At 40.8% G+C, this 22,418-nt stretch overlaps 1 protein-coding gene across 5 annotated transcripts in view; it reads left to right on the top strand.

The window, feature by feature from the left end:
* The window catches only part of SLC24A2 (solute carrier family 24 member 2), a 242,931-nt gene extending 221,614 nt beyond the window's left edge, over positions 1–21,317 (top strand). For all 5 annotated transcript variants that reach the window (XM_033122666.1, XM_033122668.1, XM_033122669.1 and 2 more), the window contains 3 exons: positions 5,470–5,559; positions 10,108–10,274; positions 14,582–21,317. In XM_033122666.1, the coding sequence (XP_032978557.1) occupies positions 5,470–5,559; positions 10,108–10,274; positions 14,582–14,831 (507 nt within the window). In that variant the 3' untranslated portion in view covers positions 14,832–21,317. The remainder of the gene's footprint in view (positions 1–5,469; positions 5,560–10,107; positions 10,275–14,581) is intronic.
* The last annotated feature ends 1,101 nt before the right edge of the window (positions 21,318–22,418 follow it).

The following is a 22,418-nucleotide window of genomic DNA, read 5'->3' on the forward strand; positions in this document are numbered from 1 at the left end:
CTAGGTTAGCCCAGGGCTTTCGCTCATTGCACCACCAAGTACCATCCCTGGGATGCACTGTGCCTTTTCTGTCTTTTTATGAGTAGACTTTGTGCTGTCCCAAGCAGAAATGAGACTCAGTTGGAACATTTCATTGTTTTTAGATTTCCTCAGCAAATATTTATTGAGCACCTAGTATGTGCTAAGTATCAGGCTTGTGCCCTACAAAGAGATATAAAGACACAAAATTCACAATTTCTATCTTTAAGGACCTATAAACTTAGTAGAGGAAACAAAGCACGCCCACATACAACTACAGAGCAAGATTGCACCGCTGCATTAGTGAGAGGAACTAGACTCGAACCCGAGTCTCCTGATTCCAGAGTATTCTCATTCTACCACATGGACTGTGGTGGTTTTTCACACACAACTCATGAGCTGTGCAACCTTCGGAAACTTATGTCACCACTCTGGACCTCATTTTTTCTCCTCTGTAAAGTACAGAGTGGAAGCTCTCTAGGTCCCCTGGCAGCCATGATATTCTGTGATTAAGGAAAGCATAAAGAGATAACCATCAATACAATATTGTAAATTTAAGGTGACTGTACAACCAAGTTTGCCCAGGATAGTCCCAGTGTACATATTCGTTTGGAAGATGAATGATATGGCTCTCCTTTACATATATGCAATGCCAAATAAAAGAAAGCACACCATTTGATCCAAAGGCCAGTAAGGGGCTTCTTGATCATGCCCAGCTCAGACGAGTTTCATTAGGTTTGTATCAGTTATCCTTTGCTGTGTAACACACTAGTGGCTTAAAATCATAAGCGTTTTTTAAAGCCCATAATTCTGTGAATTGGCGATTTGGGCTGGGCTCAGCTAGGCAGTTCTGCCACTCACTTATACGGGTAGGGGCTGGTTGGCGGAGGGGAACAGCTCGTCTCTGCTCTACCCGATCTCTTATCCTTATGCAGGCCAGCCTGAGCTCGCTCACACGTTGGCCAAGTTCCAAGAGCAGCAAGAATGAAAGCCACAAAGCCCTGTTGAGATGTGGTTTAGAATCCACACACTGTCACTTCTACCACATTCTATTGGTCAACACAAGGCATAAAGCCAGCCCAGATTCAAAGGGGGGCGGGGGGCAGGAGAAATAGACCTCATCGCTCGATGGGAGAAACTACAAAGTGCTATGGCCATGTTTGCAGTCTGCCATAGTCCTCATGTACTGCCACAGGGGCCGCTTGAAAAATTATCCAGTCAGGGGGAGAACAAGGGGAAAAATTATTAATTAATAGACGTTCGCTACACCTCAGGGCCCGGCAGCTTTGCCTCAGTAGTTGCTGAATTACCCATGGAAAATAACATCCCACACCTTGACGATAATTTCAAAGAAAACATGACTTTTTAAAAACGTATACATCTAGTTTCAGAGTAAATAGCACTCCCACTTGTTTTTATTTCCCCTTCATTTATATGCAAATTGTATGACAGTGTTTGTTGAATTATGCACACTGCCAGCTTAGATCATTAGCGTGGGCTTCACTTTTATAGTTTTCTTAAATTAGTGGCTTTGTTTTGGAAGTAAAAAAACTGAAATGTAAACCTTAATGAGGAACATGTCTTTGATGAAAATTGAAAATAATAAAGGAAATAAAAACCCAAAAACTTGTATTCTCTCATCACCTAGGATGGGTGTTCTTGTAAATCAGGAACGCATCTAATGAGATATGAAAACATGACCCATCAGAGCTAGAAAAGTACCTGAGAACCCAGCTGGGTGTTTGCAATTTCTAGCAAACACTGATTCTTTCACCATAGATTTATTACGACTACTATATACGAAGCACAGTTCTAGCAAGGAGGAAGTGATCACTAAACCCAGAGAGGTTTAGTGACTTGTCCAAGTTCACACAGCGAGTTAAGAGGCAAAGCCAAGACTCTAAGCCAGGTCTCTCAGTCACTTTCACCTCCCTGAGTTTCAATTTCCTCATCTCTTAAAAACCAAAATGAGAATAATATTGTTGAATAGCAACTGCCAATATTATCTGAGCACTTATTGTGTGCCAGGCACTTTGCTAAACACTTTATGTGCATGAAATCCTCAGAATAACTAGATATTGCTATTCCCCTATTTTACAAATGAAGAAATTGAGGCTTAGAAAGAGAGATTAAATAATTTGTCTCAGGGCACATCACTGGTAGTTGGGGAGCAGGGATTTCAACACCAGTCCTCGTAATCCAGAGACCACACTTTTAATCGTTAATAGGATTGTTTTGGAGAATTTTGTTAAATATGTGTGCTCCAGAATCTTGCACAGAGTAGATGCTCAGTGAATATTTGTTGAGTTTAAATGCGTAAGGATATGGCCAATTTGCGCAGCGAGTTATAACATGTCCAGCAACGTTTCGCAAGCCAAGAAAGTATCACTCTGATGTACTACAAGCTTCTAATGAGAACATTAGCTGTCAATTATACAAGTAAACCATTACATTTGGAACAAAATGCCTGGCACATGGACACAATTTGCTATTTGCTAATTAGTCTGAGGCGCGTCCCAGAGGATGTCAGGATGAGTTACCATTACTAACCATAAACTGACATGTCAGACCTTAGCCTCAAGGGCGGTTTTCTTCCATTGAAACTGGTAACTAAATAACTGTACAGGTGCTCCTGGGCCATCACGTCTGGAATGAAACATAGAGTCCAAATAAGGGGACTAGTTCAGAAAAAGTGAGAGAAAAGGAATTACCTGGGCTGTGAGAGTGGAAATGATACGGTAGTTTGACAGTTGGGAAATGCTTAACCGAACGGCTGATGCATGAAGGGTTGATGCATCCAGAGCAGGAACAACAGGGGAGGCTGGCTGCGGCAGATGGCCATACAGCTGGACTGCTAGTCTGTATTTTCCCGATGCTCTTTATATTCTCTGGCATTCAGAGCACAGGCTAGTATTATGACAACCGTCATCATCATTATGTGTCTAGAGTTGGGTATATTTTGAGTATTATTGGCCCGTTTTTTCTTTTGGAAAGAGTCAGTAGAAGCTCGATATTAGGAACACACACTGTACAGTCAGACAGACCTAGGTTTGAGTTTTCTGTCTAGCTCAAGATCTGGGTACAGAGTAGGTGGCCAGCTTTTATCTACCCCTAATTAATGATTAAGCCCTGAAAAACTACAAAGAAACATTATTTTTACCTTTTTTTCAATGAGCCCCAACTACAACACTTGACCAAGCTACATTGAGAGGTCCATTCGTTAACTACTTGGCTTCTTGATTAAGAATCATAAGCACCAAATTTTGAATTAGAGAGGTTTTCACTAATACTGATTGGAACTTAGTTACTTTAAATCCTTAGTCAGATTCTTTGCTCTCTACCTTTTGCCTAGAAATGTTCCATGGTTCAGGAATATGTTTTAGATGCCAAATATGTTCAAATTTAATTCTGAGTTGTGACATTATATCAATGAACAGACATGCAAAGGTAAAAAAATTAAAATTGTAACGACATACTTACTAAATGAGCTAAGCTGGAAAGGGAGCGCTCTGTGAACAAGGACTCTCCCAGGATATCCAGTACATGTACCATTCCCTAGAGCGGGAGGTGGTGCTTCATTGCCCTCCAGGGTGCTCAGAATCAAGTTCTTTGGTAGCTGCTCCGCCTTAGGTGTGGCCCCACAAGAAGGGCCCCGGTCTTCCCTGTGACAGCATGGCCGGAGGAGATGAAACCCTCAGCACCCTTAGGATCCTGAAACAGTGACTTATGACCAGAGGAAAAGGGGAGGGACTGGAATCAGCTTATTGCCGCGCCGGGAAAACTTGATTTCTTAGCACTCACAATTCCAAGGCTCAGGGAAGCTGGTCTCCAGAATCCAACAGAACACCCAGTTTTAAAGGAATTTGCTTTCAAAAGTGAATGTCTCAGCCTCCACTTTGAAAAATTGATTACTTTTGTTCCCCATAACCCATTAAAGTGTTCGGGTCCCCAGAACAGCCAAAATGTTTTCCTTCTAAGAAAGGGCAGGGGCGGGGGGAAGCATTTGAGGAAAGGCTGTGGCTGCTCAGTGTGGCCTGCTGCCTCCCCCAATGTCATCAAGTCCACCCGTCTTCCAGATACCCAAGCTGACACATGACCAAACGAAAAGCAGCGATCATTAAAAGAGAGACATGATTATTGTGAAATTTCACAGAACTGTGTGAGTGATAATAAAAACATATATTGAAAACTTGAAATTAGTAAAGAGAACAGAAGCCTGGTTTGGAGCGATAGAGACGTTCCTCTTACGGATATTCAGATTACCACGTACAAGTTTATCTTTCCCTTTTAATGAAGTTCTCAGAAGCTATGGCAAAAAGCGTTCCGTGTGACTGCCCCAGGTCAGCCCTTCAGACGACTGAGATAGCTTTCATCCCGGTCAACTCCAGGATTCATTTCTGTGGACAAAATTGGATGGCATTATCAAAGCAAAAAATGAGATTGTTTCTCAAAGTGGAAAAGCTTTGACATAAAAAGTGTTTGGCAATAAGAGGTGAGAGTCTCTCTGAGAACATTCTGCTATCTGAGCATGTTTTAAAGGACCCCAATTTTGCAAAAACGGCCTCAACAGAACACCACCAACAGTAGTGCAAGCCTGGAATTCCCTATAGTGAGGTCAAGTAAGAAACACTGCATTTTGAGTGTCCGATTCCAGCTGATGGAAGGAAATGTTCAAAGTGCTCATATTGTAAGCCCGAGAGTGCACAAAGTCCAGTGGTAGAGGCAGAGTTGGACATAATATATTATAGTTAAGGTTGGAGAACAGACCGAAAGCATCCCCAACAGCATCTACTCTGCTACCCCCACAGAGAGCAACATGGTGGGGCATCTCTGCCTAGGTCTATTCCTGTCTACATGTGTGGTTCAAATGCGCTGGACTGGCCATCATCAGGGGTCCGTAGGAACTGTGGTGATGGCTTCCTGTGTGGGGCTTTTCCTGATAACTCATAGGGCTGTAAGATGAGCCAATCTATTTTTGAACCTATTGATTCTTCCTGTTCCTTGTAAAATGTAATTATTCCCATAGATTTTCTGGCATATGAGTTGTTATGATACATGGGTGCAAGCAATAGAAACTGATTCTGATGAACTTGAGCAAAAGAGAGAAAAGGGAGCATGGGAGGGAGGATATGGGGTAGTTAATAGATTGAAGGCCAAGCTGAGAAACCAGGCCTCAGAAAAGGCGAAAGTAGAGGGCAGGTCTTGTTATCTAACTGCAGGAATAGACATTCTCTTTAAGAGCTTTCCATCTCAGGCCATGATTTGGCTCCAACTAATTTCACATGTCCAAGAGAGAATCTTACTGTCCCAACTTGATCAGGGGTGGGCAGGGCCTTCAGATTGTCCAGCCTACCCAGACTGCAAGCTGCATTGGTGGTTTTAGCTCTGGACTAGCAGATCCACCTCAGTTGCTAGCACTGACACTCTCGCCTCTTCCTGGTTCTCTTTCAGTCAGCAAGGAAGTTTTTTCCCATCACGTTCTTCGGCGCCATCACCTGGATTGCAATATTCTCTTACTTAATGGTCTGGTGGGCACACCAGGTAAGACTTTTGACAGTGAGACCATCTGCCTGGTTTTCCTTTTGTTTGCCAAGTGGTTAATCAATGTGTTTGCTTTCTGAGACTGTCATAACAGTATTGCATCTGAAAAGACAAGGTGAATATCCCAGGACTAAAGGAATTTACTCCACTTAATTTCCCCTTGTCTCCTGGCCTTTCCCTGTCGTGTGGAGTCAAATCAGCATAGCCCGGACTGGCATGAGGAGGAAGGCAGACCAGCCTAACGGCCTCCTGCCCTCCATAGCCTGAAGCCAGGCCAGCTCAGGCCTGGGAGAAATGTCAAGGCTTTGTCTGACTCAGTGGCACTTACTTCCTCTTGGGCAGCCTTCTCACCAGCCTTTTAAATTGACTCTTAGGAAAAGACCTGAAGACAAAATGGTCTCTTCTCGAGCCTCAGTTTATAAAAATGATGATGCATTTCACTTTTACCACTTTTAACTCAATACACGTCATAATGCCCATCACAAGAACAAACCCTCAGGAAGTGTTTGTTGTAACGCATGACTAAAAGAATGAGATGTGAAGGTTTTACATTCTCAGAAATAATGGCAGTAACCATTATTGATTGACTGTGTGCTGTGTGCCAGGCAAGTCACATCCCTTATTTGCAAATCATATATATCTGATAAAGCACTATATACAGGATATATAAAAAGCTCTTAAAGCTAAAGCTAAATAGGCAAGCATCTACTCTGTCTTAATTTTTAAGATGGACAAAAGATTTGAATACATATTTCACCAAAGAAAATGTGAAAATAGCTGATAAATACAAGAAAAGATTCCCAACATCGTTATTCATTAGAGAAGTGCAAATCAAAACCACAATGAGGTACCCCTTCACGCTCACTAGGATGGATATAATCAAAAAGACAGACAAAAACAAGAGTTGGAAAGGATGTGTAGAAATTGGAACCCTCTTATATTGTTGATAAGACTATAAAATAGTGCAGCCACTTTGGAAAAACAGTTTGCCAATTCCACAAAATGTTAAACACAGAGGTACTTTATGACCCAGCGATTCTACTCTTGGTTTATTCCCAAGAGAAATGAAAGCATCCACACATACATTTGTACAAACATGTTCATAGCAGCATTATTCATAATTGCCAAAAAGTGGAAATACCCCAAATGTCCATCAACTGATGCATGGATAAATAAAATGTGATATATTCGTATGATGGCGTATCATTCCACAATAAAAAGAAATGAAGTACTGATACATGCTGCAATGTGCGTGAACCTCTAAATATTATGTTAAGCAAAAAGAGCCAGTCACCAAAGATCACATGTGGTATGATTGCATTTATATGAAATATAAAAAATAGGCAAATCTATAGAGACAGAAAGTAGGTTAATGGTTCCCTTCGTTTGAGGAGATGGAAGGGAAATGGGGAGAAACTGCTAATGGGTATGGAGTCTCTTCTTGGGAATAAAAAAGAACATATGGCATCACTAATAAAATCCACTGGAAATGTTGGCTGATATACCCAGCATTATTCCTACGAGATATTTTATATTATTCCTATCAGTTATTTTACTGACGTTTGACTTTTTTTTCCTTGGATATTTCCCAAAACCACTGGCCCCCTGAAGAAGTTCTGTTTGCCCCAAAGTCATTATTTTCCACATTCATTGAGAGACATTTGCTACCGATACCTGGCAAAGATTATTGCAGACTGAGCTGCGGCTCAGCCTCCAGATCTCTAGGCTAAAAGGACTGTTTTCCATTTATAACATATAATAGCTCTTCCTAATAATCATTTTTCTTCTTTCGTGTACTGATAATGGAAAAAGTGAGGTTGTTTTTTTCCCACTTGCTGGAATATGTTGTTCTCTAGATGCTTCTTCTCTTTAGCCATCTATGGGCTTCTATCTTTTCTTTTTGTTTCCTTTTCATTCTCCTATAGAAAAACACAAACACATTGCCTGGAACAATAGCAATTACAAAAAGGCCCAGAAATATAAAGTGAATAAAAAGAAGGGTTACTTTCTAATAATGGATCAGAAGTTTCTCTTTCTTTCCTCCCATAGAAGTGCTTTTCTCTTTCAAAACATCCAGACAGCTGATCAAAACAGCAGATTCTGTTCCAAGAAGTCTAGCTCTAATTCCAGTGTTTGTATTTTTGAACTGTGAAAGCTATAAAGATAGGAGGTACACTATTTAGTGCTCAACTTTTTTGGTATCCACAGTTTTACCAATAATAAATGCTATTTGATACAATTATTTGACTATTGTTTAGCCAAAAATAAATGCCCTTCACATGAAATGCTTTATGCTTATATGCATATTGTTATTTGTTATTGTTTTTGCATCATAAATTTTTACCTTAGTAAATTTCATGGGTGAGAGAAACCTGTGGTTAAAATCTATACTGCATCTACTATGAGAAGTTAATTCTAAAAGTCAAATAGGACCATGTGTCGCATTTAGCCAATAGGACGTTTTTGCAGATCTTCCTTCAACCAAGGCAGGGAAATGCATCACAGAATATTAGGAACAGCAGTGGATTTGGATTCTGCGTGGTCCCATCATTCCCCTCTATTAGAAAATAAGGAAATTTCCCCCCGAGAGGCTACTGATGTTCTTCCTAGCTCCAAACTTCTCTGCTGCTCCCTGGTACCATGAGGGATGCCATCCCATCCATGTACCCGTCACCTTGCCTCTGATTCACCAGAAGTTACCTTCAGTGAAATATACTCAAAATGAGCGTATGTAGAGTAGTTCTCCTTCAGTGAAAGTGTTACTAGAGCCACACAGATTCATCAGGGATTTGATGTACAATGAAAATTCTTCATTGTTCATATGATTTCCTACATTTGTGGACTGACCTCACTGAACCAGCTTCTGTCCCTGTTACCTGAGCCCTGCACTCTGGTAAATGGGAGAGAGAAGGAAGTAGTGTCTGAATTATCATCACTTATATTTATTGAACATTTACTTTATGCTTGACACTGTGCTATTGGCTTTATAAGCATCAGCACATATAATTGTCACAATTCTAAGGGTGAATATCATTGTCCCCATTTCACAGATAAGAAAAACTGAGCCTCAGGGATGTTGGCTACCTTGCACTAGGAGTGGCGGGCTAGGATTTTTACCCAGGTTTCTATGTACCCCAAGCCATTCTTAACCATACCACCACAACGCCCCTCTTTAATGTCTGCCTTTTTTCTGTCTATAGTGTCATTGAAACTCCAAATATATATGGGTTTCTAAATAGTCGTTGCTTTAGAACTCCCTCTAAGAATTTAAATGATTAAGAATGTATTAAATAAATTGTAACTGATTAAGGATGACCATCATTTAGTCAGCTTATCCACAGTCTTTAAAAATGGTTCACTCCAAATCTAACAAAAAAGAAAAAAAAGGTCAGTCGTCAAGGAGAGTATTTTGCTGATATTTGCTGATGAACTAAGCTATCAATTCAAAATAAAAAAATTAAAAAAGCAGGGGAAGGGGGACTTATAAAGGAGCTTATTCTATTCCATAAAAACCTTTATCCTTACATGCTACTTTGGTTCTTTACATTTTTTCCAAAAATGCTGGACGTCATCATGCAGGCTTTTAGAAACCAAATTGAAAGCATTGTCTTAAAGATTTTCAGTTCACCAGCTCCAGAAAATATATAAAGCTTTTAAAAGTCCCAAGAAGACAGGCACGTTGCTCAAGAGAATGGAGGAACTTCCGTCTGAGGCTAGACCAACTGTCCATGGTAGAATCCATCAGTCTTAAAAGCAAAGACCAAAGGAAAATACAGTAACTGGCTCCCTTGCTTTTCGTTAATAATGTACCATTTACTAAGAGCTTTTCCACAAATTATCACTTAGTCCTCACAACCCCCTTGAAGGTCGGTATGGTCATCCGCACTTGATGGATAAGAAAGTGAGGATCCAATACTTTGTACGATTGGTTCAGTCAGCAATAGTCAAGTACTTGATAAATGCCAGAGCCAGACCTTGGCATGAGGTCCTCTGATGCCCTCACTGATGGTTTCTTCACAGCTGCCTTCTGATGTACAGTTCCGAATTACCAAGCCCAAAATCAAGTTTCCTATGGAAATGGTAGTTTTAAATGTTTAAGAGTAGCTTACAGACACTACGTGATGTTAAAGAAAAGTGGGGATGCTCCTTAACCTTCGGTGGTAAATCCAAGAGCAGCTCTGCCACAATGCTTAGTGCCATTGTCAGGCACTGGCCCCTGGAGCCACTGACCAATTGGCTTTTGCAGCTAATTTTCAGCTTCGTCTGCCCAGAGTAATTACCATATAGAGGCTGCCCTCTAGCCCTCTGTAGCTCTTGTTTGAGATTATCTGTGTAATCCTTATGTGAACATTCCGAAACTCTTGGGTCTGAATCTCATTCAAGTATAAACTCCTCTATGGCAATGATTGTGGCTTATTCCTCTTTATCATCTCAGCCCTCAGCGCAGCACAGAGTAGGAACTCATTAAAAGGGCGTTGCATTGAACTGTTTGTGGTTTTTCCTGGTTTGTGACTACAAACACTCAGATGTCTCTGTCATCACTTTTAGGTTGGAGAGACAATTGGCATTAGTGAGGAGATTATGGGTCTGACCATCTTGGCTGCTGGGACCTCCATCCCTGATCTTATCACCAGTGTCATCGTGGCCCGGAAGGGCCTTGGGGACATGGCTGTATCCAGCTCTGTTGGAAGCAACATTTTTGACATCACCGTAGGGTGAGTAGAGATAGTTCTATAAAGATGCACGCCAGCTCCATCACTGTCTTTGTCTTCTTAGAAACTGTGAAGACATGACCAGTATATTTGAGCCCAAAACTAACAAATATTCATTGAACAAAAAGACTGGTAGTATCATTCAGTTTCACCAATTCAGTTTTTCATTTTCCGAGAACTTAACGAAGAATACATTATCCCTAGACAGGCGGAAACACACACCTGCCTACAGGGTGGGTGTTGCAGGAAATACGTGAAGAAAATTTCACTTACATAATTGCCTTGGCTGCATATTATGAATATGCGATATCCAGGTGTGACTGAGATGCTCTGGTAGTTTCACTCTATTTTTTTTCCGTATTCTATTTCTAATGAAAGTCCCCACCAGCTTCAAGTGAGATTTGGATTGTAAAGCAGATTGGAACAAGCACAGGCCCAGCAAAAAATCCCAGCTCCTTCCCTGGAAAATGCTGGCACATTTGCATTATCATTTGTTTATCTTTGCTGGTAAAGATATTCTCGGTTTTTGGAAAGTCAGAAGATGAGATCTGTTCTTACAGTGAAGCAAACTGGAGTTCTCAATGGGAATAATCTCTAAAGTGGATCAGATTGGGGAGGACTGCTGTTACTTCCATCATTTCATTTAACGTGTCAAAAGCAAATTAGTCTGATAAATAAGCTGGAATGACAGTCTCCTGAGAAAGTGAAACGTGGGATATTATCCTATATTCCCAGAAGAACTGGGCTCAGGACACTTGAATTTGGAAGCTCACTAAAATGGATCTATTCTCTCATTGAACTTCTTGAATATTGTTCTCTTATATCTTTACATTACCTAATACATATGATAATTTTTTTTCATTCAGTATCTACCATGTGCATTGTACATACATTTTTTTATCCATTTAAACCACACAAAGATCCATAAGGTAAATTATCATCCCTGTTTTTCAGACAAGGAAACTGAAGGGCACAGAGTTCATACAACTAGTAAGATAGCTAGCATTTGAACTGACTCTGCGCTCTCAACTACAGCATTGTCTGTGCATAAAACCCTTCTCTGACCTTCCACTGTCTGAACCACCTTTAAGTTCCAAAAGTGCCTTTTCCTACTATTCTTTCTTTACTTCCCCGTGTCATTCAAGAGCTCTCCCTACCTGGAAAACTTCAACTTATCCTTCCAATGTCTACTAAAATACGGGCTTCTCTGATTTTCCTGAGCCTGACCTTGGGAGCCGTTGCTCCTGAATGCTTTCTACACATCGTACTTTTGTCATGGTCATGTACATCAGTCAACCTGCTAGACTGTGAAGTCCCCAAGAGCAAGAACTCTCCAAAAACCAACACATTGCCTAATGCATGGTAGTGGCTTGACAAATATTTATAGGATGGATGGATGGATGGATGGATGGATGGATGGATGGATGGATGGATGGATGGATGGATGAAGGTGTATGTTCTAAAGGAAAGGTATTCTTAATTAAAACAGTGTTTCTCAGTTCCACTGCCTACACATTTCGAGTAGGTTTTTTGGTCAATGTCTTGTAAAAAGGAAAAGAAAATGTTATATAGTATAAAAGAAAATCCTACAAATTGGGAAAAATTACAAGTGTTCTAAGCCATATTTGTCATGTTTTTGAAAGATAAATATTTTAGGGAATTACAAGATGCTTTTTGTTGATTGTTCTTAATTGTGTATTTAGTAACAAATGAAAGTTTAAAGAAAAATCATCCCTAATTCTACTACCCAAGAACAACATTTAGCTTTTGTATGTTCTCTTCCAAATATTTCACAAAGTTTTCATAGGGAATATTAGTTATGTCCTCTTGGATGGCTTTATATTTTTCCACTTTAAAGGCATTTATGCCTGTCCCAGAGTAGCATCAATTAGTAAATTAGTAAATCAACCATTTTTCTAAGCTTCTTCATAGCTCTCAAAGTTAATATTGTTATGGCTTCAAAATATTCCATCCTTCAAAATATTCCATCCTGTTGCTTTTCAGTTTAACCATTATCCTTTAGTAAGATCTTTTTATTTTTTCCAATTCTCTTCTATTATGGGTATCTCTATGAACACTTTTATGCAGAAAAACCTTTTAGTTATTTTAATTAAGATAAATTCCTTCAAGAAATATTAATGAATTAAAAATTATGAGCATTTAAATGGTTATTGATGTATGTTTTTCCAAAAAGTGTTTCCAAAGAGTTTATACCAATTTATGAAGTTATTGGCATTACATTAAGTATTATATGTTTCTTCATTGTCTTGCCTGCATAATTTTTATTTTTTTGCTTATAAGATTAATACATACTCATCGTATAGGACTTACACAATACATATAAAGCATAAATAAAAAATCACTGACAATCCACCGCCCTTTTTAATTCATATGTATTTCACATTATTGAAATTACATTGCTATTTTTATATGCAGTCTTCATTTTAAATATAGAATTATATCATGAGCATGTGCCTGCATCTTCATAAGGTTATGATTCTTAATAACTACATAACATTACATCAACTTAATAGTTCGCTATTTAACAAGTTACCTATTATTACAGTTAAGGTATCCCCAGTTTTTCACCCTCAAAATAACACTGAAATGATCATTTTTCTGAATAAATTTATATCTGCATTTCAAATTATTCATTATGCTTGATACCTAACAATAGAACTGGTAGGTTAAAAGGTATGAAAAACGTCATCTTTCCCCCAAAGGGTTTTTACCTGTTTGTAGTGCCATTAAACACAGTTCACCAAAATATTTTGTGTGTGTGTGTGTGTGTGTGTGTGTGCATGTATGTGTGCATGTGTGAGTGTAGCTTAATAAGAGATGAGAAGTGTGGGAACAGAGTTCTCTAGAACATGTCCTTAGCAGAGATTTTCATTTTTCTATTGTCACCACCGGGCACTACCCTCTCCTTTTCTGACTTTCCACTGTTGACCACAGGATGCCCCTCCTACAGAAAGCTGGATTCACTCCTTGTTCCCTGAGCTGGTCCTGTGGAACCCCTCCCCTCTCAATATACCCACTGAAGTAAGCACCTCCTAGACAGGCTTTAGTGGCAAAGTGCCTGTACTAATCACCATGAGGCTGTCGCATCAATCATTTCAGCTTGGCCCAGGTTAATAGATGCATCTGGATGGGGACCTGCATGTGCCAGGCCTTGGGATTTCAAAGATGCATATAATATGTGGCCTCTCCCTTCACATGCATTCTCTCCAGCAGAAGAGACAGATGTGTAAACTCACTGCCCCTTTCATCTCATTATTTCTCTCAAGCTACCTGCTTTTCCTTCGGAGAACTTTGTGTCTCAAAATGGTACCTCCACTTCCACACCACTGAGGTTAGGCCAATCTCCCTTTACCATTTGCTGGGGAGATGGCTCAGCCGGCTGGGTGGTTGGGTCCGTGTTTCCCTAAACAACATTCCATCTACTCAGTGGGTAGAATTGGGCTGCATCTCAGCCAGCCACTTGGGGATGCACACGCCACTGAGTCATGCATTTTCAGCTCCATTCCTCTCCCACAGAGTCCTAGCCCACTCTCGTGGTACACTGGGCAGTCAGCTTTTTTGATGTCTTTTAAAATCACATAAAAATGTAAGATACTGTCTTCTTCAAACCTTTCAGAAAGACCATTTTTTAGTGAAAAGCTTATCCCATCTTTTTGAAAATAAACTTCAGACAACTATATTGAATCACGGCCCCCACCGTCATCATTTATTTTCACTTGCTTTTAGGTTATTAATTAAGTCATTGCTCTTCTCTCTCCATTTTAAAAAATAATTTTGCCATTTTCACCACTGAATAATTGTATATTTAGTAACAAATGAAAGTTTAAAGAAAAATCATCCCTAATTCTACTACCCAAGAACAACACTTAGCTTCTGTACCTTCTGTACCTGTTCTGCTTCTGTACCTTTTCTCCATTGGTCTTCTCCTCCCACCCTGCACACACCCTCCAGTTCACCTCTTTAGGGCTGAGGGTGACATTTTCACTTCAACTAGGAAAGAAACAAAAAGTTATTTCAAATCAAATTCAGAAATCACCTGCAACAGTCACGTCTTTGATCTCATTCAACTGTAGAACAGATTCTCTTTATCCTCCCTAATTCAGTGAGGAAATAGGTCAAGGTTTTTAAAGTTCACCCGACCTCCTTATGTGATTTCCTGGGTCAGCCATGCCTGAGTCATAGAGAACCTAAGAAGACACCCTCTTCTGATGCTAGATCCCAAGAAGCTAATGTTACATCGTATGCCTTCTCCAACATGTCTGCTGTTCCCCTGCTTCTCTCCCTCACAGGCTCCCACTGCCCTGGCTCCTGTACACCATCATTCACAGATTCAAACCAGTGGCCGTCAGCAGCAATGGCCTCTTCTGCGCCATCGTTCTCCTCTTCATCATGCTGCTCTTTGTCATCCTTTCCATTGCGCTTTGTAAATGGCGAATGAACAAAGTGCTGGGCTTCATCATGTTTGGCCTCTACTTTGTGTTCCTGGTGGTCAGCGTCCTCCTAGAAGACAGAGTTCTTATGTGCCCAGTTTCCATCTAGCAGGAGAAGCCATATCTTGAACCAACAGCCTGGATGGTCCCTCCCCACTCTGGGTTCTAGGCTCCTTGACCTCTCAAGAAGAGGCAGCTGGAACACAGCCCCGGCATGTGGCGTGTCCCTCCTTGGCCGACGTGTGGAGGGACGGACTCACACTGGACTGGCTCACTTCACAGGCTGCTTCCACCCTTATCTACAGAAACATCTTCATGCAAGAGACAAAGACAACCGTCCATTTGAGGCTTCTCTCCACTCACCACTGACAGGTACTCCTCGCTGGTCGGAGGTACATTCATTGTAATGATACAAGCAATGATAGAGGCTGTGTATATACATATAAAATACACACTTTATAAATAGATGCACCTGAACACACCCCGCCTGTTCCTGTACTTTATCTCTCCTACCATGTCTGTAGAATAATACATACCTGTATACAAACACAAAGAAACATTTTATATATATATATGTAATTATATATATATATATAAAAATACAAATGCATCTTTTCAGGGATAGCTCTAGTATATTTATAATACCTATTTGAAGAGGGGCATCAACTTTCAGTCTGAGCTTTACCTCTTAAGTACAAGAGATGAACTAAGGGAATAATCGCTGTGACCTTCAGCCTGCTTTGGACTTATTGGGATCCTGCCTGCTAAGGTGGATGTTTTAGGGAAATAGGGTGCAGGAGGGAGGGCTGGGTGGAGACTGTCTGTAGAGTTGAGCCCTCCAAAACATTCCCTTCAGCCAAACAGGGAAGACTCTGCCACAGTGTGGGGTATACTGACAAAACCCACAGCGTTAATTGGGACAGACAAAGCGAAATCCACTTTGGGTGGATACTGGTTTGGGGGCAAAGGGAAGTTGATCAGGGTTGGGTTTGGGGGGATTTTTTAATATATATATAGATAGACATATCTATCTATATATATAGATAGATAGATATATAGATATATACTGCCTCAGCATGCAAGTAGAAACTATGACTGCAAACCAAATTAGCACTCTTCTAGGAAACCAAGGCGATATAAACTGACCCCATATTGTTCCAACGCATGTCCCATTATCATCAAAAGAAGGGAGGCAAGTTTAGCTGTGATTGTCATTTAGACATATTTTATTGCTAAGGGCTCACATATAATCAAAATGCCACCAAAAGAGCCCGGATGTGTAATAAGAAATACCATCTAGTAGAGCGCTCGCTTAGTGAGACTCGCCACCCAGTGGGGGTATAAGGTCCTAGTTCCTTAATGCAGCTTCCAGGGTGGTCATAAAGGGCTTCAGTGTCTGAAGACATCGTTATCCCTTAGATACAACGAAATTGACTCTGATCGATACTGCTTGGGTTGAGGCAGCTTAGACATGTTTGGAAAGGCGTTTGCACACTATGACGGTTTCTGAGGCCTATGTCTAATGGTATCAGGACCAGGATTTGGTTAAAGCCTATGCACCATCTGTGTCTCTCCTGCCCTTGGGGCCCCATCTGGGACTCTTCCTCGCTTACTGAAGACAATACTCAACAGCTTCTTTTCACTGGCTTCAAGCCAGTCACTCCAAGGTCTTGATTTCCTGAGTTTGCTCAGCATTCATGGGATATTTTCATTTCATTCATTCAGTGACCCCCAGGTACTGTTTGACACCGCATATGATTTCTCAGGTCTATGTCAATAGAAAATAAAACTAGCAAGGGAGGGGAAAAAAAAGGCAAACTAAACTGATGAAAATAATATGCATTTTTCATTTCCCCCAAGTTATGCTTTTCCTAAAATCACTTGTAAACATCAGTAGAGGATGGCTCGTTCTGCACTCATCCTATCTAAGTTGGCACACACCACATATGGGAAACTATACCATATATGTCCTTGTCTCCAATCTGTTGTGTCACTGATCTGCTGTGATTTTGTTGTCGGCACGTGCCTCCGGTCATAGGGAGATAGGATGCAGAACTCACTGGTGAAAAAAGAGGAAAGGAGACCTGACAGCCCCAGATCAACCTCAGTATTCCTTCCACAAAATCTCCGCTCACTCCACAGAACATGGCAGTAATGGGCGGCACGAATCATTGCTCTTCACTCACAAGCAAAAGCTGCTTCTAAGTGGAGGCCCACTGGGAAAACAAGAAATCAAGGAGGCTGCCACCCAGGAGGCTAGCTTTCAAGTCTCTCCAACATTGCAAAGTCTGGTTTTCAGTTGTGTGAGAGAAACCTGTGTCTCGTTCATCAAGGGCAGAATTTTGTATTGAGGCAAGAATTCGTGCTAGTTCCTTAGAGTGAAAGAGAATGAGTAAGTGAACTTCTCGTTACAAGCTCTGGTGGTTTTCCCTGTGCATGACTTGAAGGGGAGCAAAGTTGCTTATTGCGTGAATATGTGTTGTTGAAGGGTTTGTTATTTGAAAGAAGGCATGAACAGGTGACTTTGACTCAACTGTAGATAGACTGTGTAAAACCAGAAAGGATGAGGGAGGTCTGGTGCAGCCCTGTTTCCTACTCCAGCGCTTCCTGATGCTTCTTCTGCCTGCTCACTTCTTCCCGTTAATTCCCAGCTCACAGCAAAGACTCACCCAAGCAGCCATGGAGCATTTTACTTGCCTGGGAGCTCCGTTTCAAAGGGAGTGTGTGATCATTAATGAAAATTTGTATTCCAGAAGACAATATCCCGAAGCCCTGTTCCCACCTCAGTGATGTCCACTGACCATGATGTACAACTGCAGTGATCCTTGTTGGCTGGTACTCAGGCATCTCCTCCCTGCCACTGCTTGCCCTTGCTTTCCCCTCATGATGTGTCTGGGAGGTTATGTGTCAGGCGAGTCTAAATCCAGAGAGAAATGTATGGGATGCAACCGTAGATCTTGAAAAGCATTAACATCATTAACATAAGAAAGAACTTTCCACATCATGGTTCTCTGAGTAGGTCATCTCCACTGCCTTTTCTGCATGACTGTGTATGTACATATGTAAATATGTATCTTTATACCAGATCTATATGTGTATACACAATATCACTTACATCATCACCCTCTGACCCAATCACATTGGGGATTCAAAAGCAGGAAGCATCAAGGTTGCCATAGCGAAGGAAAAGGAGAGTCATGCACACCAACCACCAAAGCAAACATTTCTTCTTGATCTCCCAGGGTTTGTTCTGTGCACATGCACATTTGTACCCACTCCATATATTTTCCCACCCAAGAAGATAGATGCACAGCCTTACAGAAATGGCCAGCCATATGTAGAAGTAAAAAATACACGACAGAAAAGTACAGGGGGAAAAAAATTAGACTGCAGACACTCTTCACTTCACTGGAACAGGGTGTAAAATAATACCAAAAATTCAAGAGCCAAGTTTGTACTGCTCAATCTGATATAAATGAGCTGCCTCCGAATGGTTCCATTTACCCACAGCGAACCGAGCTGTCACCTTCCCTTGCTTGCTGTCACCTCCTCTGTTGCCCTAGGCAGCCTCAGGACAGGAGAGCAACTTGACTCAAACTGAAAGTGCCCAAACAGAACCTTCTAAATTGCATCTGGGAATGCCCACGCAGGGTCCAGCTGCCCTCTGAACCTGACGAGCTCCTGAAGAGCTGAAGCTGGAGATGAGATGGTGTTTACACAGCCTCCCAAGCTGTAAGCCGAGCCAGGCAGTGACAGATCAGGAAAGCACAGTACGTGTGCTGGGATAGGGGTAGGGTTATTTATCAAATTGAAAGATGCAGGAGCACATCCTAACATCTTTTCAGAAGGTTATCAAAAGAGGCCGGGACTGTTTCATATTCGGGGAAAATGCTTTGTAAGGCTTCGAGCAGGTGTCACCTGACAAGGGCCATTATAATTTACTTTCTAGGGAAGACATGAATCAGGTGCTTTGGCGCCCTTTCAGCAAAACACAGCTGCCTCGCTGATGAGACATTTGATAGTGTTAAATGTACATCCATTACGAGGCAGGGAGAGAGTTGGCAGACTCCCCACCATTGCTCGTAGCTCTTTAACTGTCCCCTCGGGAACAGGGAGATAGGAGATGAGCTATAAAGGGAAGCCCCCCTCCCACGACACCTTATCAGCTCACCAAGGGAATGACAACAGACACAGCTGCTGGCGGATAGACAGTGGGGGAAGATGGGACTTCTGCTACAGTGCTCTGCTAAAATTACTGGGGTGGAAGATCTGACATGTGTCTGACAACCTGCCTGAATCCAGGCATTTCAGACAACTTCCCTATATCTACCAACACACACGTGCACGCACACACACACACACACACACACACACACACAGAGATTATGAGGATGCGAAGCTTTCTTGCGCCTAGACAGATTGTTACTCCAGTAAGTAAGCGGCCATATTATAAGAGGCAGCTCCGTTCCAAAAGAAATAAAAGGAAAATGTTCTCAGGGTGGTTTCTGGAGAAGTCAGCTGTCTCCTGAAAGCTTGTTATAGAAGCTATTGCTCATTCTTGCTAAGCCAGATCTTAGGTGACTACCTGGCTTAATATTTTTAAAAGATACATCCTCAACTCCTATAGTGTCCTCAGTAATATTGTCTTCAAATAGTAGATAAGAGATTGTCATTAAGGGAGAGTTTATAGTATGGGGGGTGGTGGGTAAGGAAAGGAAAGAAAGGAGAAATTAATTTACTTTCACTAGGATTCCCAAGAAAGCAAGTGATATAGATCTCTGTATAGTTTAAAATAATTACCAATTTCAGGCTTTTTTTTTTTAACCAATTACAAGCGCCTATATAGTGTCCCAGATTAAAAAAAAAAAGGCCCCTTCTCAAGATTAGGCCTTGGGAAAGATAGATAATGTGCTCCTGGTCCACTGTCTATTTCACGTGAGCACCTTGCCTTTGTCACTTCATGTTTCTTTTTTAATCTCACAGCTTCATATTCTTTGAAATGTATAGCAGTCGAGAAAAGCAATAAAGCCAACTAAACTCCAGGACTTAAAATTACACCATCACAATATTTTTCTCACTTCACTGAGAGCTTTGAAACTGCATGGGCTGTGGCATTAATTGAGGCATCTGTAGAAATCAAAGGCACACTCACGTTTGCTATGGAAGTAACATGTACTTTCTACCTGGATCCCCCACCCCCCACCCCTAATACTACATGCACTGCCATGTGACATGCCTTCCCACATGCAGGGAATCGGCCTTGCTCAGAACCACCTGAATTCCACAGTGGTCTTTAATCTGACTGGTGACAATTTTCTTTAGAAAGAGCTACACAGGACAAACCAATCCACAAGTCAGCCAGTTTTTTAGAGGCAGAAATGACCCTGTATTTATGACTAGATAGATAACTATGTTCAAATGTGTGAGAGACTGTGCAGCATCAAATTATTTAAACCAAAGCACTTTCACTAAATGATGCACAGACCGGAAAACCATAAATAATTATTTTTAAACAGATAAATACCTAAGTCTAAAAGAGGGTCATAGGATTTGCAGGGAGTTTGCTAAAGGTTTAATTCCATCAAGAGAGTTTGTCCAAACCATCGTCCTAATCTGAAGGACAGCCCTTTTATGGGAAAGAAGCCCTAACCTAGATCTTTCCGGTGTAACACAGTTCCACGAACTATTAACATTTACAACTATCAGCATCAGAAAAGCCTTCGTCCAGGTGAACTCAAGCCCCTCAAGTTGATGACTTACCCTGTTTTTTTCCTCTTTGGCAGAAAAGAACTGCATCTGGGCACTCTTCACTATTTACCCGTAACATAGTTGGGAGTCACCCTATGTGACCCTTTATGTTCATTGAAGTATCTTTAGATTTTTATTTCTGCGTCATTTCTCCTAACCTTCTTAATAATTTTTACAGCTCTTCTCCACTAAGCCTTTCAAAATGCTTTATGTTGCTCTTAAATTATGGAACCTTCTGACTAGTTATGACACAAGTATAAGGTCTGAGCACAGCTGAATTACAGCCTCGAACCGAACCTAACGCTTTGCTCACTTTTTATGCATGTTTCTGTTGCCTTTACCTTTTAGGAAGTCGCACTCCATTGCTAATTCACGTTCATTTTGTGTTCCCTGCGACTCCTGTAACTTTCTTCCAAGACATTTGGATGAAGCCAGTGCACTTCTGAGTTTGCCCCAACGCATTTGAGTAGGTGTCTTACTTACTATGAGCCACGCTCAATTTGGCCTTAGGAGTTTCAGTCTGTCTTCTCTAACCCTACATCCAGTTTTCAAGTCCAGGTTGGACCCAGTTCTTACTCCACTTTAAGATTCTCACCACAAACCTCCCCAGTTTACATGCACTTGGCCAATTTAATGAGAATGTGAATACTCAAAAATGCTACATTCTTGCCCCCAACAACTTACATTTGTATGATTGACTACTTCTTGGGGTGGGGGGAGAGGAAATCCATCTTAATTGCTACTAAAATGTGAACAAAATTCACAAGCAAAAGAGAGCAAAGTCATAGAAATAACCTAAGAGCACCAGCAGGCATTTATCCTCCAGTGAAAAGTCTGAAATGAAAAACAAAAACTCATAGACACAGACAATAGTTTAGTGGTTACCAGAGGGTAAGGGAGGTAGGGGGTGGGAGATGAGGGTAAGGGGGACCAAAAATATATGGTGATGGAAGGAGAACTGACTCTGGGTGGTGAACACACAATGGGATTTATAGATGATGTAATGCAGAATTGTACACCTGAAATCTATGTAATTTTACTAACAATTGTCACCTCAATAAATTTAAAAAAAAAACAAATCTACTTCTGAAAAGTCTGAACACTGGATGCAGCATTATCATGAAGCCCTGGTGAGGTCAAGGTTATGAGCTTCAGGTTAAGGTCATAATCCCACACTCACAAAGGACTCAGAATGTGGGAGGCACCACTGGAGATCATTTAGAAACTCTGAACCTGCACTTACATGCATTGATTTACCAAAAGGAACTTGTATTTTCGCTTTAAGTAGGAAACAGGGGAAATGGTTAGACCTTCTCTTATCACCCAGTGTTTCAATGCATTTACTTTTCTGTGTAGTAGGTTAGATAGGAACTGTAAGGTTGTTGATTAGTGTTCTGGCCCAGGAAAATGAGTCACATTTCACCAAAAGGAAAGGAATTTGCTCCTACATTCTCACGTATTGGGTTGCATATTCCTTTATAATGGTTCCGTAAGTAACTAAGACCTTGGGACTTCTAAAACACTCAACTAACCAAAAGAGAATATTTTCAAAATTGTGTCACACACAAAACAAGAATGAAGTCTGAATCCCTGAATAAAATTATTTTGAGGATGAAAATACATGCATGAATTAAGGGTAGATAATTCCTGGTCATCTAATTCAATGAATCTTCAATTCTCATCAGGATAAAAAAGGACAATGGATGCCTTTTGGGTTTCTTAATTTTTTAATATTGCACTTAGTAGTACTTCATAAGAGACAATTGTCTTAATTAAAGCCATAAAATACCAATAATACATATATTCAGGGCTTCTGAATATAGTCAGTTAATAAGCAGTCCATGAGTTATTCCTATTTTGTATTGTTTGTTGTAAATTGGAGTTTATCTGTTCTATTTTTTATTGCTTGCAATTATTGTCCTAAACAATCCTAATCTGATCAATTTTA

The sequence above is a fragment of the Rhinolophus ferrumequinum genome, chromosome 12 (assembly GCF_004115265.2).
Source record: "Rhinolophus ferrumequinum isolate MPI-CBG mRhiFer1 chromosome 12, mRhiFer1_v1.p, whole genome shotgun sequence".
NCBI lineage: Eukaryota > Metazoa > Chordata > Mammalia > Chiroptera > Rhinolophidae > Rhinolophus > Rhinolophus ferrumequinum.